Here is a 10,986-nt window from a genome sequence, read left to right on the forward strand (position 1 = left end):
GCGATCATCATCCCAATATCTAGGGTTTTTGTGAATAGTGAATGGGTAATCTGACCCAATGAAAGCCCTAGGTCTCAATTCAATCGACCAGACCGGGCTGGATTTTAAAACAATGTTTTAAACTCTTATCACCTTATTTATTTAGATAAAAGTCTCCCTTCAATATTACACTTGCTCTTAATTTGTACTCTCTTGATATTGCAAATCTCTACTTTAAATTAATCGCTAATGAAACTAATTTTAATATTGCAAATACGTGATAAAACTTGAATACGAACCCAAAAATCTACAAGTATATAACTAATGCAACTTCCCGAGCAAAGGCCACACAGCCCTCCACAACACAGACTAAATTCGAAACATGTCTGACAGTAAAATGTGGAATAAATATAATTTGCTAAACCAACGCCATGTCATTGAATATTTCACTCAGTTTGTAACAACATCATAGCTACAGCAAAGGGGGAAAATTAACAAAATGAATGAAACATGAATACAGGTCAGAACGAGAAAAACAGATTGCTTCTCCGTCAGTCTTAGACGGCAGCAACTCTGTGAAGCTATCTTATATAGCACAAGAATATGCTACTGAGGCGTTTGACCATGTGGCGGCATACCAGATTGATTACCAGACTGCAATAAGCAAAACCACAGGTTAGCATCTTTAAAACTCATGCGAGATAATAATTATACAAGCATGATCATTCCAGTACAACCCACATATGAACTCCCACTCATTTCAAAGTTATGATGGAAATTAATTTCAGCGTCGTAAACAATAATGTCTATCTACAAAAGGAAAAAAGTACCCCAAAAATCACTTTTCAGTATCACTTATCAGAAATTGATTCTATTTAATGTATGAGTTCAGTTTCACCATCTTAAATCAGACATCATATCCAGTTCAACACACTAGACTCTAGTGATTTGTATCCATAACAGCAATCTCAGGTCTCAATGATTTGGATTAATTCACATATATGCTGAAAATCAGCTTCGCTCCAGTTACAGACACTTATTCTGGTACAATTATGAGTTCGATTGAACCGTCTTTCAGGGAAAATGGTGACTATCAGACACCTCATCCAGTTCATACACTAGAGATTCATATCCACCAACGCAAATTCAGATGCATAAACCTAATAATAAGCATGAAAACTTTCTCAAAGAGCTTCAAAGCGTTGATCCTTACAGTAACAAACTTATGACTTACCTGGTAGGGATTAAACCCTTGCATCATTGGCATTTGTCCTGCTTGTGGACGATTAAATCCACCACCTTGTGGATACATTTGTGCTCCACTTGCATTCGATGGGCCTTGCATATTTGGCAAACCATTTGGAAAGCCCCCAACAGGAGGCACACCACTAGTGGGTAAGGATCCTGAGTGCATTGGATTCATTCCCATGTAATGGCCTTGTGGAATAGATGGAGCCATCTGATTCATTGTACCTTGCATCCCCTGCACTTGGAATAATTTTCATCAGCAGCATCTTAAATTGTCTGAAACAAAGTGAGGAGAAAACCTAACTGGCTTACAGAAAACTTGCAGAGGCCATGCCTCCCAATATCTATTGTCCTCGGCAATCTTATTCAGATAACAAACCAAAGTAAACAATGAAGGAAAATCTTTTGAGAAGTTTTGCTCGAATATTTCATAGTTTTTGATCTTCTAAAAGTCATTTTATAGTTTCAAGCAACTTTGTTATTTCTTAAAATTTAAATCATCAGCAACTGGATTTTCTCTCAAATGGAAACTGTCAAAGACGTGACAAGTATGCTAGCAAAATTTTGATCATGTAGCACCAGTATTTGCTGCATCTTTGGTTTTAGTGTGTCACAAGTAGCACTAGGAACCCTCTTTTTCCTAAAACAAATACTAAGATAAGAATATCTGAACTGATTGTTAAATTTGGTTCAAGGGGAAGAAAATAGGAAAGGTAGAGCTGATTACAGTATCATACCATTGGACCAGGCATTGGCATTGGATGTGATGAAGGTACAGGCAACGACCCTGGCATCGAAGATGGGATTTGAGATGGCATGCCATGTTGGGGCATTTGGGGTGGTGGGCGAGATATATGAGGATGGGGCAGCAAGGGCATATGGGATGGAGGCTGTAGTTGTGGCATATTTGGAGGTTGCATAGGCATAGGGGGCATTTGATGAGGGTGTCCCTGGTGTTGTTGCGGCATCTGCTGCTGTGGGTTTTGTTGATATCCCTGTTGTTGCTGATTGGCAGCAAGAAGAGAGGGATGTGGACCAGGTGGGAGAGGAGGTGCTCCTAAAGGCATTGAAACAGGAAGAGGCTGCTTTTGTTCCCCTTGAGCCGATGAATCAAATGCTGGAATAGTTAAGGGCATTGCAACTCCAATACCAGGAATGGTTCCATCATTTCGAGTCAGTCCAGGAGCAAATGGTCCTGGAGTTGTTGGTGCTTCAGGAACCGCAAAATTCCCAGGCATTTGACCAGCAAGAGCAGCATTTTGTTCACCATAACCTGACGAAAAATTTGTACAACTATTCAATTTTTTGTGTTTAAAAAAAAAAACTGTTGTAAACTCATAGGATTGCAGGCATTGACCAAGATAGCACATCAGCATGTCAAGTGGTCAATCAGATTTTAAAAAACAAAAAAAAAAAAAAACACCATTTAAGCAATCCTTTGCTTCCAAAGAAGCAAGCTAAGGGGTTTATATTATCAATACCCCCTCAAACACCATGAAATTCGAAGAATATTACTAAACTTTGATTTGCCACTGGTTACATTCTGCAATTCAGATCTACAGAATTTGAACCAAACAGCTTTCAAGATAAAACAACATAAGCAGGGTGCAAGGTGGAAAGATAACAACCTTGGTTCTGACCAATGCTAAATTTGTCACGAGCAGAATCTCCTGGCCTATTTCTACACCAAAACTTTGTTGTGTGATCATTGCTCCCACTGCAAAAGAAGCAAACCAAGTTCAGAAGCGGAAAGGGTAGCCCAAGCATGAAAAGTACTCACAAACAGATAAAACCAACACATAAATGTCCACTAGGTAGTAGGCAAATCAGAAACAATGTAATAGCCTCATATGTGTATAGACAAAGATCCTGTTAAGAGTGAAATAAAACAAATAGAGGGTAATACCTACTCACAGAGCTGTGAAATCAGGCTCATTATTGCCATAATTTAGCTAAGTATCAACAGAGATCAGTGAACATTATGAGATCTATCAAAGCATTTTAAATTTGCTTGTACCAACAGTCATTGAACAATGCTTGAGACTGTACAACAAAATGATATAGGACACAAAATCCTGAAGTGTAGGACAAATACAAGGACATGGCAGATACAAACACATGAAGGAGCAAAAAGGCTTGTATTGAATTAATAAATATATAATCAATAATTTTAACTGATATGTCTCCAAACATCTGGTAAACAGGAAACTCTTTTATTAAAACAAAAGTTGAAAATAAACAACAAAGATTGCCTCTACCTGCAAAGAAGATATCCAATCGGGTGCCATGCCAGGTCCCAAACGCTGTTATCATGTGCATTGGGAATTTCAACCTGAGGAGTTTCATGCCTGTGAATCAGAAAAATATTTTCTTGTTATAAATACTAAGTTTTAATAAAGCTCTTCAAGAAGTAAATGCAATGACTATATCAGAAGAACAGGTATACCATAAAAAATTAAAGAAAAATACTCAGCATTGGAAACAGACCAAAAAGGGTCAATAATCGAGGAAAAAAGTTAGCGAACTCATTGAACTCCAAAACAGAATGCACTCTAACCTATGACTCAAAAGAAAGCATACAACCACACTAGGTTAGTAGCATTTCTCACAATCCTAGAAAGTATTTCTTCCCAAAACCATAGTTATTCTGTTTATTTCTTCTAATGCACAGTAGTGCGAAAATTTAAAGCTTACATAATAAGATCCATTCAAACAATCAATCCTTAACCCGCCACTATCCACTTGATGAAGCAAATACAGAAAAATAAATATCTCCTCTAAAATGAAACATTTCTCAATTACAACTGTTCAAAGAATTATATTAAAACACTATATTTGTTATGTCCTCTCGGGAGTAAGCAACACATGCCTATCAGGAATTTGAACTTAAATTTAATTAGTTGTTATCAAAATATTAGTGATAGAAGGGGGGAGTATAGAATTAGAGGGAGCAAGCAAGAAATCGAAGAAATCTAGAAGAATAAGAAATGGGGAAAAAATCAGACTAAGGAGAGAAACATAGAAACTTGAGGAGAAAGCCAATATTCATATTGAAGTCCAAAAATAACAATGTATTAGGACTCTTTATACTGGCCAAATCATAATTAGAAAAAGAATATAAGTTCAACTAGGAAAGAGAAAACTACCAAAATAAGAATATATATATATATAAAGATGTCTTAATAACAATTTGTTTTCTGAAACTTTAGATGCAATAGAAATATTTCACTATAAAAAATAAAAATAAATAAATAAATGTTACAGTCAGCAAAGAATGCAGACTAAACTGTTAAATTCAAGTCTTAAAGCTTCATTAGGTGATTTTCAGATGAAACATAAAAATTACATAGATTGTCCTCTTGGTCTTATATCCAAACAAAATTTTGGTGCGAGCAAAATTTGATCTCCAGACTCTTGTAAACCACATGAGACCTTACCAGCTAAATTAGGTAGTATACACAGTCAAAGAGTAATGAAAACTTTAAAAAGCCATAACATGTAAAGCCCCCAGATGCATAGATGAGGAAAAAAATAATGCAACCAGTAAAACACTGTTATCGATCAGGAATAGAATTTACCCAACAAGCCAATGGAAAATGGACCCGTCAAAACTCCCACTAACAAAGTATTCTTCATGGAATGGATGCCATGCCAATGCTACAAAAATTTATAAGAAGACAAGCCATAAGTATCATCCTTAAAAAAAATCAACCAAAAAAACATATTATGCTTAGCAATCAGTCACTTGTAGCTAAATAACAAAATTCATATAAAAATAACACATACTCGAACCTTGTTTAATACACATTCAAAAAAAGGATGAAGATATGTTTAAATGATCATATAATGTTAGTATTTTGACCAGAGATCCTCTAAAATAATAGCTTTAGTTGTTGAGTAGGTCCACAGGAAAGACCTCTTGCTAATCCAATCCCATACTTCTTCAGCAGGAGATCAAGCTAATTCGTCTATCACTGTAGTGAAATAGTGACTCAATTAGAAGTGTGGAACAGACTTGGCCATGAATACAATCGCCTTATTCTCACTCTTTAAATTATCATATAATATTAGCATTATGACCAGAGATCCTGTAAAATAATAGCTATAATATGTTGTGCTGGTCCACACCTAGTAACTCAATCAGAAGTGTGGAATAGACATGGCCATGGAATACAAACACCTTATTCTCACTTCCACCTGCAAAGCCATTTCCCTCTTCCTGACTTGACAGAACAAAAATTAGCACCTGCCCTCAGGAGTGCTAGTGTAACCATAGACTAAGCTGGAGACTAAGCCATCATTTAAATCAAGTATACATATCAAGACTTCTAGCAATTGTAGATCTTTTCTTCACTTCATATATATTATCAGCCATAAAAGCCTCATTCGAGGCCATGAGATTTTTCTCTTCTCTTTCTTTTCTTTATTTTTAAGCAAAAGCAAATAGATCATTGATAGAAAAGAATAATTGCAAAAAAAATGAATAAACTGTCCACAAGAAAGAGGATCTATATAAAAGATCAGAAAAAGGTCCATAAGAATTTTACAAGAGGTAAAAGTGATATAAGTTATAATGATTAAAAAATTCAATACCTACCTGCATGTCTTAACACTACGATTATGGTCATGACAACAGATGATGAAAGTGAGGACTTGAATGCAACAATATTGTACTTGAGCGCAATCAAGCAGATGGGTCATTCTTTATTAATGCATGTAATGCTACTTCTCAACATCAATAAATTCTTCAGGGTACATAAATCACAGTGAACACATAGCATCTACCCATATAACCATTTCAGTTTTGTTTTAATTGCTTGGTTAAAAATTTTTTTAGACATTATCATACATGAGATATGCACTAGGATAATAATTTTCACTTACCAGTCACATCCTTTCGATGTCCACGGAAAGATTCAAGCTCTTTCATAGCTCTTATGTCATAAAGCTGTAAGTGTCAGCGTACAGCAATTACAATTATTTCAAAGAAAATGTAAACATCAGAAAAAGAGGAAAAGAAGAAAAAATCAGAGAAAATAATCAAGCAACAAAATTCAAACTTCACAACTTTAAATGAAAAGGATTGAAAGGAGAAACCTTGATTATTTGATCCTTGGAAGCAGTTAGCACCCAGTTACCATTTTGATTCCACTTCACACAAAGTACTGTATTTTTGTGGCCATGACTGCAAGGACATGAATTGCTTGTTAAAATAATTCAATTTTTAAACTAAGTTATGACATATGTCTGCTAAGATAAGATACTCACAAAGAGCAGAGCTCTCTCCCACTTTTAGCATCCCAAAGTTTCACAAGGTTGTCTTTTCCACCTGAAAAAACATGTTACTTAAAGAGTATTAAGCATTGAATAGAAACTCATATGAAGACCTCAACAAAGGTTTCACAAGAGTAAAAGATAAGAAACCTGAAACCAGAAGCGATTTTGTAGGGTGCCAGTCAACACTTTTCACATCCCAACCATGGCCTGCCTGAGTTCAAACCATATATAGATAGCTCTTAGATCACTTCATGCACATTTAACAAAATACAACATGCAGTAAGCATATTCCCAGATCGTTACACATAGTTTTTCAATCAAAATATATAAATAATAAGAAATTGACTCTTGACAGTAATATATGTTGTTTGTATATGTAAATCCTAGATGTAACATGCAATTGTGTGGGATCTGATTACACTGACACAACTACTCCGTGAAGAAAAAAAAGAGAACAGTAGGCTGATAAACCAGCCATACATAAGGTTTACAACCGTAAAGGGCATAATAGACATTAGAAAGGTTGTTAAAGGAGCAGGGTCCACAAGGTACAGGTGTCATGGTTGAGAGTCTGTGTTGAGAATATGAATTGTGTGAGTAAGGGTAATTGTGGAAAGGGGAACTGTATATAAGAGCAGCGAGGGTCTTGCAGCAGGGCATCTTTTTTGGCATTGATAAAACAGTGGAGGTTCCTGGCTCCTCGAAACGCCAGGGTTGTTGGGTTACATTCCAATCATCACCTATCATTTCTGTTTCATTCAAGTTATCAGATTAATACAAATTGCGCTGAGTTTTTATCAGTTGTGTCCTTGTGTTTTCTGGTTGTGGATTGACAGTGAGTGTGTGATTTGTGTGAGAACTGTTGCCTTTTGGTTGTGGTTTTAGTTTGTTTGCAGGTGTACGTATCATTGGTATCAGAGCTAGGTTGGGGAATGGTCAAATCCAAGATGGAGAATAGGATGGATAANATGGAAGAAAAGAAGGCATCATTGGACTAAAGAAGGTGACGCCTGTTGTCTATACCCTTCCCGCAGGAAGACTGGTATTCACTCTTTCTTCCGAGCCCTTCTCTGTCAAACCTTCAGGGTCCCTTTGGGTCTTGGATCGACCTTAGGTCTTGGTCTAACCTGAGTATTCATGATTATGTTGTCAAAATGAAAGGTTTTGCTGAGAGTCAGTAAGAAATTCTTGCTCTAAAGTAAGCCAAATATCAGCCGAATATTGACATTTCGAAATTACTGTAAACATCGATTCAGAGATAGAGGCAAGTAACCAGCTTACTAGAAGTTTGTCGATCTTCTTCCAAAGCACATGTTCTGGATTAGGCTTCTTCACCATCGATTCTGAGCTGGAATCCTCTGATTGAACTTTGATAAATGGAGCAGGACACGGAATCAGTCCCGTGAGGTGATCTTCTAAATCATGTGATCCAACGGCAAAAAGAATTTGAGATTTCCAGAATCGGTGATTGTCTCTTGTCAATTTGGACGAGATTACTGGAAGAGTAGAAGAAAAAATTGACTGAGAATTCGTGAAATTCATTGAATCGGCAGCGGAATTGCGACTTGAATCTTTCTCTAAATTGTTTGGAACCGACGACATGAAAACTGGCCATCTTGACTTTTTCTTCTAGCTCGAATGAAGCTAATGCTAGTAGTACTCGGGAACGCCAGTAATTGTAATTTTTCTCGACTAATTTCTCTGCAATTTTCGGCAGAGATGAAGGACAATTGAAATTGGACTATTGCTCTTCCGAACTTGATCCCCTGTCACTCTGTTTGCCAGGAGTTTTCCCGTAGCTGTTTGGTGAGAAAGAAAATTCAGATATCTTCATGAGGTTATAATCTCTTTTCCCTCTTCAGGGAAGTTATCAATGTGAGTTCGTAACTAATTGGTGCGTCCGCATAGAATAATCCTAAGAATTTCTGTTTTTACACCCTTTTTTGATTTGGATTCTGGCGATTGAATACAATCAAATCCAATCAAGTGGAATCGAATTCTGATGGAAAGAAAAAAGTTTCCGTTTCAATTCGAAAATCAACTTGAATAGGATAGAAAAGATACAAAATCAATAAAAGAAAAAGAGGGTGGGTAGAAAAACTTATTAGATACCATTGACCGCGGTATCTAATAAGTTCTAATCTAACCACTGTGGATTTGAACCAATGACTCCTGCCGTATGAAAGCAATACTCTAACCACTGAGTTAAGTAGGTTATTTATCATCGTAAAGAGAAGGCACGGGGATACTTATCACATCGATAGGATTATAAATCCAATATTATTTCTAAGCAATACCAATAAACAACGAGATGAAAGAGATATAATGTTCGATCATATAATATTAATCTTGACAAGAAATTATCTACATGATAAGATAAAATGTGGATCATAAACACAAGGGCTATAGCTCAGTTAGGTAGAGCACCTCGTTTACACGTGCGCCAAAGTTTTTCAGAGGAGTCCATCACGCAATCAAACCAATTGATTGATCTTATTAATAAATCGATGTCTTACTCCATGACTTTTTTTTAGGAAAAAGAGGAGAACAATAGCCTGACATTAGGTCCTATTAAAGTACCCCATTTCGGTAGGGAATTAATAGAACCCATCATTGATTTGAGATATTGATAGGGTGAATACCCAGTCTACTTAATGCTAGGCAGAATGAGTATAAGGAACTCAAAAATGATCTTTTCGTCCTATGAACCTTAAGGTGTAGCAAGTTTCATATTTGATTTTTTAATCAGGATGTTAGAGACTATATTTAACTTAAGTTGATCTAGACCAAAAGCAAACCTACGTCAAGAGAACCCTTCTTTGAAACACTTTGGTAGTTATTCTGTATTGTATTAGAATTATAGAATTAAAAAATAATCAATCAGAGTACTTGGAACCATTTCTTATCTTTTTTTTTTAAGAAAAAATATGGTAGACTAACTGATCTTTCTATCAGTTAATGAAAGAGCCCAATGCAAAAAAAAATGCATGTTGGGTCTTTGAAAGAGTTCGAATCATTTTGATAATAATAAGTTCGAGCTCTTTTACCGAGCAGGTCTACGGTTCGAATCCGTATAGCCCTAACTAATAAATTTATTCTAATAAATGACATTCAAATCCAAATAATTGGATAATTTTTGACTTATTATTGTATTCTTTATTTCTAACTGGTTACTTTCAATTTGTTGGTTCATAAAAAAAACTCCCAGACCCTAAACCATAAGTCCTGGGGGTCGTTCAGAATAAAACGGAAAACCAAATTTGATTTCAGTGGATCCAATCACTATCTATCGATATATCTAGATAGATACTTATAATTTAGAATAAACGTTTTTTATTCATTCATTTTCATAGTCGTAAGTGGATTTTTTGATACGTCATAATTTTAAAAACGAAGATATTTTTATCAATTTGTTTTATTTTTAAATAAAACATAAAGCAAATTTAAGAAACAGAAATAAAAAAAATTACTAGTTATTAATCATATTAATATTATATTATTAATATGAGAAACTATTAGTAATAGAAACATGGAAATATTAAGTAATAAGTGTACTGAAAATAAGATTACAATCAATAAATCTTAAAAGGAGACGTCTACCACAGCAACCAAACGAAAATAAATGATTCGATTAACCTGAATTTTTGTTTTGACGCAAGAGTTATATATACCTTGCCCAATCCACTCCGATTGGAATTGACTAAGCGGGTATTTTTTCCACATTCATAGGAGAGTTCGTCTATGTTTCTGCTTTACGAATATGATATTTTCTGGGCATTTTTAATAATATCAAGTGCTATTCCTGTTTTGGCATTTCTAATTTCCGGGGTTTTATCTCCAATTACGAAGGGGCCGGAGAAACTTTCTAGTTATGAATCAGGTATAGAACCGATCGGGGATGCTTGGTTACAATTTAGAATCCGTTATTATATGTTTGCTCTAGTTTTTGTTGTTTTTGATGTTGAAACCGTTTTTCTGTATCCGTGGGCAATGAGTTTCGATGTACTAGGGGTATCCGCTTTTATAGAAGCTTTCATTTTCGTGCTTATCCTAATTCTTGGTTTAGTTTATGCATGGCGAAAAGGAGCGTTGGAATGGTCTTAGTTCGTTTCCTGAATACTTGTACAATAACAATCAAAAAAAAGTAAAAAAAAACCATTGAAACAATTATGAATTCCATTAAGTTTCCCGTACTTGATCGAACAACAAAAAACTCAGTTATTTCAACTACGTTAAATGATCTTTCAAATTGGTCAAGACTTTCCAGCCTATGGCCGCTTCTTTATGGTACCAGTTGTTGTTTTATTGAATTTGCCTCATTAATAGGCTCCCGATTTGACTTTGATCGTTATGGGCTAGTACCAAGATCAAGTCCTAGACAGGCGGACCTTATTTTAACAGCAGGTACAGTAACAATGAAAATGGCTCCTTCTTTAGTGAGATTATATGAACAAATGCCTGAACCAAAGTATGTTATTGCTA

At 35.5% G+C, this 10,986-nt stretch overlaps 1 protein-coding gene across 1 annotated transcript; it reads right to left on the reverse strand.

Moving 5' to 3' along the window:
* Positions 1-507: 507 nt before the first annotated feature.
* Positions 508-8,106, reverse strand: LOC116115582 (flowering time control protein FY-like). The gene is made up of 11 exons (XM_031401717.1): positions 7,786-8,106; positions 6,652-6,721; positions 6,496-6,556; positions 6,325-6,412; positions 6,112-6,175; positions 4,806-4,884; positions 3,486-3,575; positions 2,856-2,944; positions 1,965-2,500; positions 1,214-1,462; positions 508-633 (listed from the first exon to the last, which is right to left on the reverse strand). The coding sequence occupies exons 1-11, from the start codon at positions 8,104-8,106 to the stop codon at positions 586-588; spliced, it is 1,695 nt and encodes a 564-aa protein (XP_031257577.1). The 3' UTR covers positions 508-585.
* Positions 8,107-10,986: the final 2,880 nt, after the last annotated feature.

This window comes from Pistacia vera, unplaced genomic scaffold, assembly GCF_008641045.1.
Source record: "Pistacia vera cultivar Batoury unplaced genomic scaffold, PisVer_v2 Contig746, whole genome shotgun sequence".
Classification (NCBI taxonomy): Eukaryota; Viridiplantae; Streptophyta; class Magnoliopsida; order Sapindales; family Anacardiaceae; genus Pistacia; species Pistacia vera.

Excerpts from the sequence above, each read along its gene's own strand:
- LOC116115582 (XM_031401717.1), bottom strand. The coding sequence starts at position 8,106 with ATGTCGTCGGTTCCAAACAATTTAGAGAAAGATTCAAGTCGCAATTCC. Across the intron at positions 6,413-6,495 it reads GGGAGAGAGCTCTGCTCTTT|TCATGGCCACAAAAATACAG; the intron begins GTGAGTATCTTA and ends ATGTCCTTGCAG. Across the intron at positions 634-1,213 it reads AAGGGTTTAATCCCTACCAG|TCTGGTAATCAATCTGGTAT; the intron begins GTAAGTCATAAG and ends TGCTTATTGCAG.